Source organism: Lutra lutra, chromosome 18 (genome assembly GCF_902655055.1).
Source record: "Lutra lutra chromosome 18, mLutLut1.2, whole genome shotgun sequence".
Classification (NCBI taxonomy): domain Eukaryota; kingdom Metazoa; phylum Chordata; class Mammalia; order Carnivora; family Mustelidae; genus Lutra; species Lutra lutra.
In genome coordinates, this window is record NC_062295.1 from 27,660 (window position 1) to 45,027 (window position 17,368).

The 17,368-nt window shown below is 58.7% G+C and overlaps 1 protein-coding gene across 2 annotated transcripts; it reads right to left on the reverse strand.

Moving 5' to 3' along the window:
* Positions 1-5,725: 5,725 nt before the first annotated feature.
* Positions 5,726-16,902, reverse strand: IL9R (interleukin 9 receptor). 2 transcript variants are annotated; one of them, XM_047714584.1, is made up of 8 exons: positions 14,445-16,902; positions 14,039-14,150; positions 13,763-13,941; positions 13,099-13,244; positions 12,623-12,830; positions 12,028-12,136; positions 10,764-10,848; positions 5,726-9,261 (listed from the first exon to the last, which is right to left on the reverse strand). In XM_047714584.1, the coding sequence occupies exons 1-8, from the start codon at positions 14,530-14,532 to the stop codon at positions 8,761-8,763; spliced, it is 1,428 nt and encodes a 475-aa protein (XP_047570540.1). In that variant the 5' UTR covers positions 14,533-16,902; the 3' UTR covers positions 5,726-8,760. The 2 variants fall into 2 exon arrangements, with proteins under 2 accessions (XP_047570540.1, XP_047570539.1); XM_047714583.1 differs by lacking the exon at positions 14,445-16,902 and having other exon boundaries at positions 14,039-14,399.
* Between the last annotated feature and the right edge of the window lie 466 nt (positions 16,903-17,368).

Below are 17,368 nucleotides of genomic sequence, written 5' to 3' on the forward strand. Positions count from 1 at the left end.
TAAGATAGTTGTGAGATTCCTGGAAGAATGTCACCCATGTTGTACCCAGGAGTGGGGGGGGGCAGAGTGTCAGCTTGTGTCGTGTCCTCAGCCGGCCTCTGTCCCCTCATCACAGCCCATCGATACAGACTTAAGACCAGCCCCGTGATCTTCCTCCAGGAACCCAGCTGCCTCAATACTGATACTTTGTTAAGGACAAAAGGCAACCTTGGCTTGACATTAGCCTGGCCATCAGGATCCTATGTCTTCTCCCACATATAAAAGGGGGACGCCTGGGTGGCTCAATGGGTTAAGCGGCTGCCTTCGGCTCAGGTCATGATCCCAGCATCCTGAGCTCGAGTCCCGCATTGGGCTCCTTGCTCAGCAGGGAGCCTGCTTCTCCCTCTGCCTCTGCTGCCGCTCTGCCTGCTTGCACTCGCTCTCTCTCTCTCTCTCTCTCTGACAAATAAATAAATAAATAAAATCTTTTTAAAAAATTCCTTTAGAAACTTCTGCTGTCTCACCACCCCCCAAGATGTATGTTACCAACTATCCTCTAAACATATGGCCCACTGACATACATCTCAGGGTCTCATGAATTAAGGTTTTACCGGACCGTAGTAAATGACCCCTTGAGGTCCACCTTGCTTCCAAATTCCTTAGAGACTGACAGTATCCCTAACAGCCCACCTTGAAAGTCTGTAATCAGTCACTCCTCACAACCCTGGTGCAGCTCTTTCTGCCCAGGAAAGAGCTGTGCGTTAACAGAACCACTTTTTTGCATCAAAAAAGGGCAGGGGCACCTGGGTGGCTCAGTGGGTTAAAGCCTCTGCCTTTGGCTCAGGTCATGATCCCAGGGTTCTGGGATCAAGCCCCACATTGGGCTCTCTGCTCAGCGGGGAGCCTGCTTCCTCCTCTCTCTCTCTGCCTGCCTCTCTGCCTACTTGTGATCTCTGTCAAATAAATAAATAAAATCTTAAAAAGAAAAGAAAATGAGGAAGTACCAATAACGAAAATCCACCAAGTTGAATTATGTCAAGAGAAACAGGAGACCACAGAAAGAGCCACAGCAGGAATAAACGGACCATCCAGACACCCCACAGCTGGAACAAAACCAAAGCCTAAAATAACTGCCCGGGTGTTCGCACTGGTAAAAAAATAACTTACTACACAGACTTTTTCTTTTTTGTCATGAGTAGAAAACAATTCACAAGAATTCCAAATGCTCGATGTAGACACTCAGCCACCTATCAGGGAAGTGGAGCTAAGTCCACAAAACGTCTGACCATCCTCCCTCAACACCGTCAAGGTCACTGAAACGAGAGAAATCTCCAAAACTGTGAGAGCCAAGAAGAGCTGAAGAGACTGAGGACCACCTCCCGTGTGGTCCGCACGCGGGACCCTGGAGCAGCAAAGGCAGAACAGAGGGAAACCGGACACAAGATGAACTTCAGTTGATAATGAGATATCGGGGTGCCTGGGGGGCTCAGTGGGTTGAGCCTCTGCCTTCAGCTCAGGTCATGGTCTCAGGGTCCTGGGATCGAGCCCCGCATCGGGCTCTCTGCCCAGCGGGGAGCCTGCTTCCTCCCCTCTCTCTGCCTGCCTCTCTGCCTGCTTGTGATCTCTGTCAAATAAATAAATAATCTTAAAAACATGAGATATCAATATTGGTCCATCAACTGTGACAATTCTGGGGAAAAAAATAGAAGCAGAACAGAGATTAAAAGTCAAATAAGAGGGGCACCTGGGTGGCCCAACTGCTTAAGCATCAGCCTCTTGATCTCAGCTAAGGTCTTGATCTGAGGGTCATGAGCTTAAGCCCTGCGTTGCCAATTTTACTTAAAATAATGTTTTTTTAAATTGTAAAAGTCAAATTAGAGAGAACACTGGAAGCCTAGAGGGAATGAGTAATTTCCAAGTAAAAACGCACATTAACAAAAAAAAGAAAAAAGAAAGAAAGAAAGAAATTCAGGTTTGGTATAAACCATATATTTTTTTAATTTTTTTTTTAAAGATTTTATTTATTTATTTGACAGAGAGAGATCACAAGTAGACAGAGAGGCAGGCAGAGAGAGGGAGGGAAGAAGGCTCCCCACCGAGCAGAGAGCCCGATGCGGGACTCGATCCCAGGACCCTGAGATCATGACCCGAGCCGAAGGCAGCGGCCCAACCCACTGAGCCACCCAGGTGCCCCCATATATTTTTTTTTAAAGATTTTATTTATTTGACAGACTGAGATCACAAGTAGACAGAGAGGCAGGCACAGAGAGAAGAGGAAGCAGGCTCAGGGAGCCCGATGCAGGGCTCGATCCCAGGACCCTAGGATCATGAACCTGAGCCGAAGGCAGAGGCTTTAACCCACTGAGCCACCCAGGCGCCCCTAAACCATATATTTAAACTTAGATACCATTGCTGTTTTTAACACAGCTGCTTCTCAATGTTCATCTAATTGTCACAGGAACAGAGAGGGCCTCGAGTGGGGCCCGGGGAGGTGGCTGCCGCCCTGCACACATTCGCAGCCAGATGCTCCCTCCTCTCCGAGCGGCAGGGTCTGTGCAAAGCACTGCAGTGTGCCACGGTTGTCATGGGCCAAAGCCCTTCCGAGGGGCACTTCCGGAAGATGCGTCCTGCTGAAATGCTACAGGAGAAAGGAAAAATAAACCTGGAGCAGTCGGACACCCAGGGTTCCATGCACCTCTGGGGGACCTGCTGTGGATCACCCTCCTGCCCCCCGAGGACCGGCTCTCGCTTTGTCCTCACCAACCCCCAACTGCCCGGAAGCCAGGGGCCTCCCTGCCCCCCACTCACTGTCCAGCTGCAGCCAGTTCACCCACTCAGGAATGGCCGGGGGAGTCTCTGAAATTTAGAGTTCTGAGTAGCTAGTGTCCTAGTTTGGAAATTCCAACTGAAATTGAGCACACAGTCCCTGTGCCTTGGTAGGAAAATGTAAAGACGACAAGAAGCAAAACAGAAGGTCATGTATAGAAGTCAACTGACATCAGGACTGTGGTGTGAATGTTTGCATTCCCCCCAAATTCACGTGCTGGAATCCTAATGAAAAACGTGATGGTGTTAGAACAGATTAGGGTTAGGGGGCCAGTGCCATCCCTCCAGGTGAGGATAAGGCAAGAGCCCCACCACCAGACACACCCTAATCTCAGACCTGCGCCCCCCACAGCCGTGCCTACTGTTCTCAAGCTACCTGGTCTGTGACAGTTTGACAGCAGCCGAGACGGGCTGAGGGGATCAGCGACGACACACACAGCAAATCGGGACGTGAAACGGAAAGAAACTACGGAAAATTAAGGTCCTTGAGTATAAATCTAACAATATACATAAACGTAGTCACAGAACATTAAAACACAGATGAAAGAAATCAAACGACATATAAATAAATGTGCCTTTTGCCACGGTGTCTCAGAGAAGGCAGTTGGGTCACCAGCACTGGGAGCCATCCGAGGACATCTGGCCAGGGTTCCCTCCTTCCACCCTGCTCGAACCCACGCGGTCTGATCCAGAAACGTGGCCTCAGTAGGTGCTGCCTGTGATTCCCCCAGTCTCTGAAGGACACTGGTTTCAGTATGTTGAACGGCAGATATCCAAGATACCTCCTTAATGCCAACTCACTGTACATCAAATGAAAATACTTCCATGAAATCAATATTGTTGAGAGCAATTCTTTCTACCTTGAGCTACAGATTCAGTGGGACCCCGAGTTCCCACCCAGGATATTGACCCACCAGCTGACATGAGACTCAGAACCTCATCTGTGGACCCAAAGAGTCAGCACAGGCCACCAGAGTCGCTCAGTCGGTAAGCCTCTGCCTTCGGCTCGGGTGGTGACCCCAGGGTCCTGGGATCGAGCCCCGCATCGGGCTCCCTGCTCAGCGAGGAGCCTGCTTCCTCCTCAGCCCCTCCCCGCCCCCGCTCATGCTCGCTCCCTGGCTCTCTCGCGCAAAATTAAATAAATAAGATCTTTTAAAAAAGAACAAAGACAACATGGAGGCGCGGTAATGACGAGAATGTGGTGGCGCTGAAGGGACTGAGGAAAGGAGCAGCAGACGGCAGACAGAACCAGAGACGCGCCCACAGTCACTTCACGCGTCACAGGGACAAGGCACGTCCACGACGAAAGGGAAGTCTGCCCCACAGATGGCGACAGAGCAATGAGAAAACACACGGGGCGGGGGGAGGGGATGTGAACGCAGACTTGACAACTTACACAGAAATTTACTCAAAATGGCCCGCACACACGAATTTTTGAGTGCAGAGCTGTGAGAATTCTAGATCGACACAACCCTGGGAGGTGCGCTTGGGCAGCTCAGTCTTTTAAGCGTCCGACTCTTGATCTCAGGGTCATGAGTTCAAGCCCCTCGCTGGGCTCCATGCTGGGCGCGGAGCCCACCTCAAAATAAAAGAAAAAATAACATAAGATAAAGAAATAACACATACATGACCTTGGGCTTGGTGATGAGTTTTTTTTAATTAAGATTTTATTTATTTATTTGACAGAGATCACAAATAGGCAGAGAGAGAGGAGAAAGCAGGCTCCCCGCTGAGCAGAGAGCCCGATGCGGGGCTCCATCCCAGGACCCTGAGATCATGACCTGTGCCGAAGGCAGAGGCTTAACCCATGAGGCACCCAGGTGCCCCAGTGATGAGTTTTAAAACACCAAAGCCAGTCCCTGAAAGAAAACAATTGCTGATGTTCTCTCTGGCACAATGTAGTCTACTCGTGAAAGATACACTTAGGAGAACCCGAAGAAAAGCCACAGATGGGGAGAAAACGTTCGGAAAACACATCGGAAAAAAGACTCCTGTGCAAAAAATCCAAGCAAACTCCGAAAGCGAAAAAGAGAGCCGACAACCCAATTAAGGATGAGTAAAGATCCAAACACAGCCCTCGGTGAACCAGAGGTACCGATGACAGACGAGCACAGAGAATAAAGCTGCACACCACCTGTCACGAGGGAAAAGCAAATGAAAACAGTGAGCTGGGCCGCGCGTCTGCTGAAGCGCCACTGTCTCCAGAGAAACGGCGGCGGCAGGGGGACTGCCGTTCACCGCTGCTGCAGCACAAAATTCCCCCACCGTGGTGAAGGCCCTTGAGCTACTCACTCCAGACCACATGTGATCTCACCATGTAAGCCAACAAGCACAATCCTGGGTATTTAGACAACGGCTCTGAAAACATATACCCAAGCCAAGCCCAGCCTGCTCTCCGCACAGTTCCTCTCTCCCCAACGGCCAGATACTTCCCAGCAGACCAGGATACCCTTCAGCAGGTGAGTGGATAACCAAGCCAGATGCGTCCGTGCGTGCGATGGGACACGACTTACCCACAGGGAGCAATGATCCACCAAGCCCCGCCAAGACACGGGTGAGTCGTGTGTGCATGTCACCGAGTAACGGGAGACGATCTGACTGACCGTACCATACCACGTGTGTGACAGCTGGGAAGGAAACATCACAGAGACGGCTAACAGCAGTGACTGAGAGTCGCTGGCGGGGTCTGACCGGGAGAATGAGGCACTGAAAGGAGGTGCCAACGGGCCGGAGCGACCGCTGGCGTCCACCAGGGGAGCCCCACTAGGTGTCCGAAGCAGCGGTGTCCCTGGGAGAAGTCCTTCCAGCTCTAGGGGACAAGGGTCTCCTCCATCACCTGTGTCACTATTTCAGGAGCAGTTCGTAGGGAGACTTTTTTTTTTTGAGGGTGTGATAACATATACATGACATTAACTTTTCCTTTCATTAGTTTTTATTTTTAAAACTCTGGTAAAATACACACAACATAAAATTTACCATCTTCACCGTTTTCAAGTGAGCGTTCACACTGCCGTGTAACGGTCACTGCTGTCATCTCTCGTCTCAGTGCACGAGAGTTCCAGTTTCTTCACATCCTTGTCAAAAGCCGTTTCCGGTTTTCTTAGATAACAGCCGCTTTCGTGGGTGTGAACTGGCGCTTCACTGTGGTTTTCATGTTCATTGCCCTGATGTCTAAGGACGGGAAGCATCTTTTCATGTGTTTGTTGGGGTTGGATTCGGCAATGACCCACGTGTAAGACACCAAATAACATGCAGGATTTAACAAAATGTTTGGGGATGGAATATCTACTATGACTTCAGTATCCAGAATATACAAAGAGCTTTGACAACTCAACAACACCAGGACAAGCAAACCAACTAGGAAATAGACAAAGGACTTGAACAGCTTGTCTCCGAAGAGGAGACACAGTAGCCCATGAAAGATGTTCACCATCACCAACCATTGGGGAGACGCAAGTCAAAATCCCACTGAGGTACCCCTTTATACCGGTCAGAATGGCCATCCGAGGAGCCCTAGCTGGCTCACTCGGAAGAGCACGTGACTCTTTTTTTTTTTTTTAAGAATGTATTGACTTATTCTTAGAGGAAAAGAGAGACCAGCGGGTGGGGCAGAGGGAGAGAGAATTCCACGCAGACCACAACGAGTGCGGAGTCTGACGCCAGGCTCCACCGCGCAACCCCCAGATCATGACCTGAGCCAAAACCAAGAGTCAGACACTCAATGGACTGGGCCACCCAGGTGCCCTGGGCACGGGACTCTTGACTTCAGGGTTGTGAGTTTGAGCCCCACATTGGGTGTAGAGATTCCTTAAATAAGGAAACTGACAAAACAAACCAAATTTAGGAAAGGACACTAACAGTAGTCGGTGAGGATGTGGAGAAGGGGGATGCGAGTACGTCACTGATGGAAGGTGCTGACGTCTCTGTGGAGAACAGTTTGGCAGTTGCTCAAAAATTCTAAACACTGAGTCACCATACGACCTAGCAATTCCACTAGTAGGAACGTACCCAAAACACAGAAGACAGGTGTAAAAAAAAAAGCTGACATCAGCGTTCACAGCAGCGCCGCTCACAGCAGGGAAATGTGGAAACAGCCCACATGTCTTCCAGAGGGGTAAAGAGTGAACGTGGTCCGTCCACGCAAGGGAGGCATGGCCGGCCCCAGTAAGGCAGCCGCCCGCACCGCACACGGGTGAGCCTGGGGAACACCACGCGGCGGGGGAGGCCGAGCCGGAGGCCGCTGACACAGCGTGCCCGGGAGAGACGGGAGGAGGGGAGCTGCGGAGGACGGGCACGTGGAGGGCCCAGTGGGGGGTGACGGCTGCTCACTGGGAAGGGGCTTTCTTCGGGAGTGAGGACAGTCGGACAATATCATGCATAAATATCACGGCATTACGCCCTTTAAAAGTTGGGGTTAAGCTACGAGGATTTCACCACACTGAAAAACACAGGGGGGGCTGGCTCAGCCAGCGGCGCAAGGCACTCTTGATCTGGGGGTTGTGGGTTCAAGGCCCACATTGGGTGTAGAGATTACTTAAAAATTAAAAAATCTTTAAAAACAAAAACAGAGAGAGAGACTGCTGGACGTCCCCCCTCACCAGGGAGGTCCACTTGCCTCACTGCTCTCAGTCTGGCCTCCCAGGCCCATCACAATCCAGCCGGCCACATTTTGGGACCCTTTCTCTCCAGCCCTGCCCTGCCTCCAACTCCTGGAAGCACGCGCCCACTTCGGGATCCATTCCCAGGCCCCTGCACTCCGAACCCCTCAGGGCCCAGGGCTCAACCACTTCATCTGCGGTCTTCAAACGAGGGGACCCCGGCACACGGCCTCCCCGGGCCGTCTCCTCACAATGGGGGAAGCAAGCGTTTCCTGGGCACGCAGGTGTGCAGCGACCAGCAGGGGAACTCACAGCAGCACAAGGAAGGACAGGGAGCCCCACGGCTGGAGGGGCCAGCACAGCTCATCCACCGTCCCACAGCCTCCAAGGGGTGCTCTGGCTCCGGGCACCGTGAAGAGAAAACGTGGGACCCACAGGAGCAATGTCTCTGGCCACACGGAAGAGGCATCCCAGCTGTGGGGGTCACTTGTCACACACAGGTGGTCTAGGTTCCCCAGGAAGCCACAGGAGGCACGCTGCTCACAGAGGCTGCTCTAAGCCCCCGGCCCAGGGCCCACCAGGGGTGGGTTCCAGGACATGAATTCACGCTGGTTTTTTTCATCCGTGGTTAGAACTGAAGATGCTGCACGTCACGTCTGTCCACACCCCTCCCGCTCTCTACGGCTACAAATACCTTCTGGGCCCTGCCTCACCCCTGCTGACCACGCTCTGGCTCTGCTGAGGCTCCCCACAAAACCCCAGGGGCTCCACAGGCGCGGAGGAGGGGGATGCCTGTCTGAGGCAGAAGGGCCTGTCACCTTGGGGACCCGGGGGCCACAAGCGCTTGTCTCTGTGCAGAGCCCATGGGTCACCAGCGCCCCACGGAGAGGGACCGGCTCGTCTGCTCCTCCCTTTCAAACGTCAGCAGCCCCCACCCCAGAAAGCCCCAGCATAGACAGACCCTGTCCCCCTGCCCACCTTGGGGCCCCTCTCCCCGCAGGTAGCCGGTTCCTGGAGTCACAGCAGGAGACACAGCTTGAGAAGGCACCACCTCAGCCGTGCCTGCTGGGAGCAAGCCAGCCCTCTAAGGGGTCGGGGCCAACACTGCCCTTCTCTGGGGGGCCGGGACGGAGCCCAAGAGCAGGGAGGGAGGTGGTGGCCAGGGGAGGGAGGCTGGGGGTTGGGGTCACCGACCGGCCTGCCCCCATCTGGACAGGACGTCTGCGCAGGGCTCCATTCTCAGAAAGACTTTCCTCCGTTTTCCACAAAACGGACTTTGTACAGTCAGCTGAGTCAGCATTCTAGATGAAACCGGGTGACTATGAAGGGCGGGGGCGAAGCAAAGGCCCTGGGGTCCTCACACGACCCGTGCAGTGGGGTCTTGCCGCTCGCCGTGACTGGCTCCCACAGCACTACTTCCTGGCCGGGCGTCCAGGCTCTGCTGGTCACAGGAAGGGCCCCGGGCCAAAGCCGGGCTGGGCCCTGCGCTCGGTGAGTTTCCTGGGAAGGTGGGGAGTTGGCAACCCCCGGAGCAGCCCAGGGTCCAGTAGTCACCGCTGCCGCCATTTGACGGTGGGGGGGCTGGCCTGAGGGGACATGTGGGGGCCCAGTCCTCCTGCGGCAGGTAGGCGGGCGGCTGGCCTCCCTGGACCACAGGCCCGGCCAGCAGCGCAGCCTCCAGGAGGCCGGCCCCAGGGCCCTCCTGCTCCTCCTCCAGGACCACTGACTGCCAGGGGTCCACCGGGTCATAGGTCAGCCACGCGATGTCCTCATGGACGCCAGACTCCGAGGCTCCTCGTGGGGAACGGCCACTGTCCCGGCTCGGCAGGACGCCGGTTCTGTGGGCCCCTGTCCAGGTCTAGGACAGACAGCATGGCGGAAGGGGGTGGGAAGGGCTCAGGCAGCGGGCTCGGGACTCGCACCGGAAGCAGCCTCCCCCTCCTCCCAGAAGTTCTCCGGCGTCCTCACCCCGAGTCCAAGCGACGACTGTGTTCGAGCGCTCCACCTTACCCGCCACGTGCCAGCCTGCCTGCGGCCCAGGAGCCATCAGGACGCTCTGCGACCCCCCACCTCCCGGCTCACAGCAGCCTGGAACAGGGTACAGGCGGCGACGGGTGCCGGGGACGGACAAGACCCCTGGTTCTGCTCCAGGCATCAGCTACAGAGGTTGGGCAGCCCCTGCTGGGCCCCGGCTCACTCACACACTCACACTCACTCACACGTGCACACTCACTGCACACTCTCTCACACACGTACTCACACACTCACTCACACTCTCACACACACACACCAGGAAATGCCGCGGGGACACCACTTTTGGGCTGACGGCAGCAGACCTGGACCCCCCTGTGCGGTCGCGGGAGGCCCCCACCTCCCAAAGGAAAGTATTTCCTCGGTGGGACCAGGAACCGCACCAGGCAGACCACACACACGTGACCTTATGTGTCTGCCCGGATACCGGGAGCCGAGTCACGGCAACACAGAGCCCCCGAGGGGTCTAATCACCGGGCGGGTGACTCGGGTCTAGAGGAGGGCCGGGTGCGTGGGGCCGAGATGACGCGTTCCAGGACGGTCACCTTAGGGCTCTCGACTGTGACGGCCACTGCCTGGGAGAAGGAGGCGGCCTCCACCGAGGGTAAAACGCTCAGCTTTAAGCTCTGAGGTACACTTCTGGACAACAACCTCAAACCCTGGGCTCCCTTATCAAATGTTCTTCCCGGCTCCCTTCTGAGAGACAGAAGTGGGAGGCGGAGGGAAGCCCGGCAGCAGCAGGGGCCGCGGGAAAGGACCCCAGGAAACATCCCGTCCCGTCCTCCGCCCACAGTGGGGATCCGGAGACCACCCGAGGGAGCCACCAGGCCAGTGAGAAGGGGAAGCATCAGGTGTAAAGACCCTCCAGGTGGGGCTCACCAGGGCCCACAAAGGGGGAAAGGGGGAGTGCGGCAGTGCTACCCACAGGAACCCGGAGGGCCAGGCCCTCCTCAGTGACCAGCACAGCCATAGCCCCCCGGACCCCTGAGGACCCCAAGGCTGGCGTGTGCAGCAGACCCTCCCCACAGACACCTTCGGAGAAGCCGGGAGGAGATGCAGAGGCCATAGTCTCCCCGTGACATGACCACGTACATCACAGGGGCCGCTCCCCAAAAGAAAAAGAAACCCGTGAGAGAGAATAAGGCTAATTGTCTGGATGCATCTGAGACGGCGTGTGTAAATTTAAATCCACTACATCTACCAAAAACAGCTCACAGCACCCACAAAGGCCCCATACCGGCCCCAACTCTCACCGGAAGCCCACATCCTCGGCAGGCCAGACGTGGGGGAGACCCCAGCCCCCCGCCCCCAACCACAGGCTGCGCGCACCTGGAAGTCCCCGTGGTGCACACTGTAGAGGGACTGGAAGAAGGCCGCCGGAGAGGGCACGTTCCAGGAGAGGCTCCTTTTCACCCTGAGGCCAGAACAGGACAGCTGGAGGCCTCTGCATGCCCAGCGAGGGGTCCTCGGAGGCCCGGCTCCAGCAAGCACAGGACCCTGTGCGAGCCTCGCACCCTTCCTGCCAGAGGCCGCCCCACCTCCTGCCTCTCGTTGGGTCCAAGCCTGTTCTCGGGGCAAAACCCAACACCCACCCCTGTGGCCTGCCAGACCAATGACCCTGTAGAACTGACACCCAAGACACACGTCCTTTACAGGGTGAGTCGTGACGCTGGGCTCAGGGCTACAGGGTGGCCCTTGGGTCCTCATCCCACAGAGGGAGCAGACAGGAGGCAGCTCCCTGTCCCACCTGACTCCTCCCTGAGCAATACAGAGCCACGGGCCGTCCCACAAGGATATGGCCCACAACTCCAACACAGCAGGTCCAAACCAGCCTCACCAGCTTCCCAGGGGAGGACGTGGCCCCCCCAGGTCCCCACCTCGGGGATCACTGGTCCTCTGCCCCCTCCATTTCCCTTCTTAGGCCTCAAATTGCCTTCCCTCGGCTCCCTCCCTGTCTCTCCCGCTGGCTCCAGCACACGGGCCGTCCTCCTTATGCCACCCCGGCTTCCTGGTGGGTCCTCCCCATCCCCTCGGACCCCCCAAAATCTATCCTCACAATACAAACACCGTTTCACGTGCTTGAAGACCTCTCCTCTGCTCCAGGTCAAGTCTGGCGTCCATACCGCCCAGCACCCCCACCCGCCCCGCTCTCGTCCTTTCTGCGGTGAGTCCGCAGCTGGTCAGTCTCCTCCGGGCCCTTCCCTCACCCTGACACGGGTGATGGTTTACTTCAGATGGGCCCTACGTCTGTTGGGTTCTCTGTGGCGTGCACTGGAGTCCTGAGCACACCAGGGCCCCAAAACGATCTTTTCAGAGAAGGCGTTTAAAAGTCAGCAGACCACAGAGCACCCCCAGAGGCTCTTGGGTGACGTGGTCCCAGTGAACTTGGGTCCCCCTGAGCGTCTTTGGGGCCCTACAACCCCCAACACACTTGACAAGTGGGGAACTCTCCAGAGGCCCAGGGCAGAGGCTTAGCCCGTCCAGGATCAGATGGTGGGGAGGGCAGATGGTGGGAGGGAGGGCCGCTCTGGCCCAAGACACCCCCCACGCAGCCACACACACGCACGCACGCACACACACCCTGCCTACCGACCTGGGTGAAAGCTTGAACACAAGGTAGGTCAGGCTGGTCAGCAGCAGAAAGACAGGCACAGCAACGAGGGTGCTGCTGCTGGGCTGCCCCCAAGAGGAGGACAGGGGGCCTGTGGGCAGGAAGGGCCCAGGGCTGTGAGCCTCCTTGGCACCAGGGTGTTCCTCCAAACCCACGTGGCAAAGCACCGGTAGGAGTGCCCGGGGCCACCGTGGGAATTTCCTCCCAGGCCCAGGGGCTGTGTCATGGCTGCTCCCGAATCAGCCACCGCAGGACCCCACCTCCTCCATCTGCAAGGTCATCAGGGTCAGGCACCCTCCCCAGCAGGTCACAAGGGTCAGCCCAGCCAGACCACATCCCGCTCCAGAGACGGAAGCAGAGGTCCGGCGTGCCTCCCGGGGCCACAGTCTCTCCCCGTGACAGAGTAACTACAGGTTCCAAGAAGCCTGATGCTGGGCAGCTGTGTTTTCCCTCCTTCAAAATACCAGACCTCCAGGGGAAGGTGGCCAGCAGGGCAGGACCACCTCCGGGCGGGGCTCTAGGAGGGTGAGAGGCCTGGACGGGTATAAGGAAGGCCCTCCGGGAGGGAGAGCCGCACCTCCGGCAGGGCTCTGGGGTGAGGGGAAGCGCGCAGACCGACTCCACTCGCTCCACTGGCCCTCGTAGCGCAGCTCCTCCTCCACGTCCATCTCCGGGGTGGCCATGCGGACCCGCAGCCGGGCCTCATAGCAGGACCCGGGGTCCAGCTCCACAGCATCCAGCGAGAGCCGGGTCACCCCGACGATGCGGTCCCTGAGCCGGGCCTGCTGTGGGGCAGAGGACCGTCAGCAGGCGTCGAGGGGGGACAGGGCCCGTGGCCCAAGACCACGCCCGCACACGCGGGCACTTACACTCAGCCACCCCCACGAACACACGGCTGCGTACCCTGCGCACGCTCACACACACACGTGTGCACAGCCCGCTCTGGGCTCTGAGCACGCCCCCTCCCCATCGTCCACTTGGACATCTTCCTGTGAGGGAGGGGCGGCCCCCACTGCGGCTCCCAGGAGAGAGAAGGCTCCAGCCCCGCGCTACCTCCCAGGCTTCTTCCTGCTTCTTGAAGGCCAGCTCGTAGCTGAGGATGGCGGTCAGGGGCTCCAGAGCAGGGCTGGCCCTCCAGGTCAGGACACAATAGTGAGAGGTGACATTGCTCTGTAAGTCAGAGGGAGGGTCCAACTTCACTGAAACAGAGTAGGGCTGCGTGAGGGTGTGTCTGCCGGCATGCCCAGGGCCGACGGTCTGACACAGGCTGGGGGTCAGGGGGCGGGGGCATGGTCACGGCCCTCCCAGACCGGGGGGCCTCCCTGGGAGGCAGGTCTCTGTCTCCTCGCTGGTGACATCTCCCAGGGAGGCCCCGGGCGGGACAAGATGACGGTGAGCAACTCCAGGCCCTGCAGCCAGACAACGTGAGTCCCGGGGCTGGCCGGCCGCTTCCGTCCTACGCGTCTTACCGCGTCCCTTCCTGCTGCGGCTCAGGTGCATTTCAGGTGACTCGAGTTGTGCCCTGGCCCCAGCCTGAAGCCTGGTGTCTTCACCCTCCCCCCAAACCCTACGTCTCCAGGGACCCGGGGGCCCTCCCCTCCCGTCTCTGAGCCCCGGGTGTTCCACGGGGCCATGGAGGTTAGGGGCCATGCGACCCTGCCCTCAGGCCCCCCAAAGCCAGGACACTCCCCATCAAGGTGCCCAGACCCGGCCTCACCATGTCTCCGAGGCAGGTACTGCGGGTCCACCAGGCTGACCTGCTCCTGCCCAGAGACGCCGCGGTGCAGCGTGATGGTGAAGTTGTCGGAAGGCACGAGCACCTCCTCGGGGGGCAGCACCAGGGTGCACTCCCCGGCCCGGAAGACACATCTATGCCGGCCACCCGGTGCATGGTTGCTGGAAAGGGTGTGTGTTGGCACCAAGGGCCGCCGCGCCAGCCCGGCCCTCGTGCTGCGACCGTGGGGACCCCGCCCTCAGGGCCCTGAGGCCTCACCTGGTGAAGAGCAGCCAGGCACGGGGGCCCCAGCCCGGCTCCGGGGCCGACCAGCGGCAGTGGATCCTCAGGATGTTGTTGTTCAGACAGGTGACAGACCCGGCCCCGAGCCCTGGGGACAGGCACGGTTTGCAGCCCACAGCGTGCTTCAGGGCAGGGTCAGGACCTGCAGTGGACACTCTGACAGGGCCGACCCCAAGAGTGGTCCCAGGAGGAGGCATCAAGGGCAGGGCTGGGAGGTGAAGGGCTCTGACCCACGGGGCGTGGGTGGGACCTCCAGGCTGGTCCCAGGAGGTCGCGGCCCAGCACGTCCAGCCAAACCCTTCCCTGTGGAGTGAGACGGACAACTGCCCTGCCCCCAAGCTCTCTGCCAAACCCCAGAGAGACACGAGTGCCCCGTACTCACCTCCTCCTTCCCCTTGGACGGAGACGGCCGCGCTGACCCAGGCACCCATGCAGGCGCAAATCAGCAGCCAGGCGCTCAGCTCTCGCATCAGGGCCTTCCGTCCTGCAAGGGACTGGGCTGAGAGCACCCCCGTGGGACTGTCCCCAGGAGGTCTCCCCAGAAGGGCCACTCCCCGTGGGGCATGCTCCCTGTGGAGAGCTCCAAGTGGGTCACCGCCTGTCCCCTCACCACGTCCCACCACTGGGCACCAGAGGCTAAGCTGTTCTCCTAAAAAACGCTCAGGAAGATCCGAATGGCTGCGGTGTACAGCACGGTGCCCACAGACCCAGGTCTCCCGCTGGGTTCCGGACTCCCAACCAGCGAGCGTCTGAGTCTGCCTAGAAGCCTCCTCTCTGGAACGGACGTCCTCAGCCAGCACAGTCCCAGGTCCCGTCACGCAAGGGAGATCAGGTCACGGCAACCTTGTGCCAACCGTGCAGCACACATCACATGCTTGTGTTCCCACGGCAGCCCCGTGAGGTAGAGAGACCGTCCCGGCCTACTGACAAGCCAGCCGAGTCCCAAGGAGGGGCAATGCCTCACCCAGGGTCATGCAGCGGACATCCACACACCCTCTCTCCCCGCTGCATCCTTAAATAAAGACCCACTGGGGACTAGTAGGAGGATGGCAGTGAGTGGGGTGTCTGTGCAACAGAGGGCCCTCCCTGAGCCGGGACGGCTGCACCCCTGTTTGGAGCTACCCGCCCTGGGAAGGGGAGCAGGGCCCCGGGGGGACCGGACGTTCACGGGAGACAAAGGCGCTGGGTGTTAGGAAGTGCCTGGGTGCGGGGAGGCCGTTGACATCTGATCACCCCATTCGCAGCTCCAGATGGTACACTGATAGTTCCGAAGCAGGAAGCAGGGCGAGCCTGGTTACACAAGCCTGATGGGTGATAAGGAGGCCAAAAAGCAGCACCGTGCTCACAGACCACAGCACGCAAGCCCCTGGGGAGCCCGCACGCACCCAGGCAGCACACACCCCTCCAACACACCAGCAGCCTCTCCGTGTACCCACAGGACAGACCCCAATACGATCCCTGCTCAGGAAGACTGCACGCCATCCCCCGGCACCCCCAGCCACAGCACGGGAGGCAAGTTCTGCCCAACACCTCACGTCCCCTCCAGTGCATGACGGGCTGGAGATGAGGGAGCAGCCTGAGCAGAGCCCACGGCAGGGTGTGGGATGACAGAATCATAGTGAGCCCCAAGGTCTGGGGACCTGAGGGATGGCAGCTACTTCCCAGCCGGGAGCTGAGCCAGGCCCTGGTGGAAGGACTCCTCCGTGCACGCAGAACTGGGCCGCTCCTGCCCCAGACTGACCTAGGAGCGGATGGTTCCAGAGCACGGTGTTGGATGGCTCCAAGCTCAGCTGGCCCCAGGGCAGGGACAAGACCGAGCTACCAGGGTCAGGACCCCCTGGAGGGGAGCAACAGAGACGGACACGGAGCCGTTTCTCCTCGAACTCTCCACACAGGATGCGTCTGGGTCTACGACGTGAGCTGGATGGGGCTGCCCCTCCCCGAGCTGTGGCCATCAAGGACGGGGTCAGCAGCAACGTGCCCAACACCGGCACCTGGTACCTCTGTTCCCAGCACAGGTCCGACCTGTAGTCACACCAGCCTGGGAGCACCCACCTTGCCCTGGGCACCGCTGGCCTGTCCCTCCTCTGGCCACCCGCATCCTCGACAATAGGCACTAGGCCAGGCAGTGCGGAAACCCCCATCCACACACTTCCTGGTCGGGAAACAGGCACTGGGAGGACAGCAGGGGGACCTCATCACCACTCAGACAACACGACACCACCTCGCAGGACGGCTGACAGGGCTGGGGGTGAGCCAGGGTCTCCCCCTCGGGACAATCCTGCTGGGGAGTACGACTGACGCCACCACCCAGCACTACTGCCCCAGGTCTGTGGACACGCCTTCAGCCCCGGAGCACTCTGGTCCCTTCTCAGAACCCATATCCTCCATGACCTCGGGGTCAAGATCTGGCCATGAGGTCTGACCACTAGGGCCTCACAGCTTTCCTGCCCTGGTTTCCTGGCCCACCATGAAGCCATGGGCTGCCTTGCAGCTGGACCCTGCACCAGAACCCACAGACAGGGCCAGACCTGGGGCAGGTCTCTGGAGAGACACAGCCCCTCCCCGCCGTGGGCCTCAGCCCCCAAGGACCCACTGAGGCCAGGGAGGCCCCGCCAGAGCAAGGTGCCTTTGTAGCACATCCTCCAAGTGAGCTTCACACCAACTCCTGCGTCCACTTACTATCCCCTCTGACACAGATGCTGTGTTTTTAACAGATGGAGAGCTGTCTAGCTCCCTCCAGAAGAAGGAGGCTTCAATTTCAATGGACACTTACCGAGCATTTTCTTCTCTCTGCTGGGGAAGGCGGAGAAACTCAGCCCCTGGCTCCCAAGAACCAGATACAGGAGGACATGGGGACTGTGATAAACAGTGAGCTGGAGATGGAGGCAGAAGTCCCCCCAGCGCCTCTAGGCCACACGAGCGCACAGGGGCCAGTCTAGCACAGGTGGAAACTGCCAGTGCCACTGGCGGAAAGGGTCTGAACACCGAGCTTCCTACAGGGATGCTGACGGCGGGCCGCAGGCCGGAGGCGCAGAGGCGGGAAGGCCAGCCAGGGTGCGTGCGGACGAGGTGCAGGGAAGGCTGGGGAGAGGGAGAGCCGGCCCAAGCAGCTTCCCTGCGCTGTCTGAGAGGGGTGGGCAGGAGGGGGCTGCATCTGGAAAGGGCACATCTGGGAGCCCTGGAAACACCAGGCTGCAGCCGCGGAGACCCACAAGCTGGCCCCAGACGTGCCTCGGGGGGACAAAGATACATCCTTCATGAAGCCCTGCTGAGCCCCTCAGTGTCTCTCTGGCCAGACCAGAC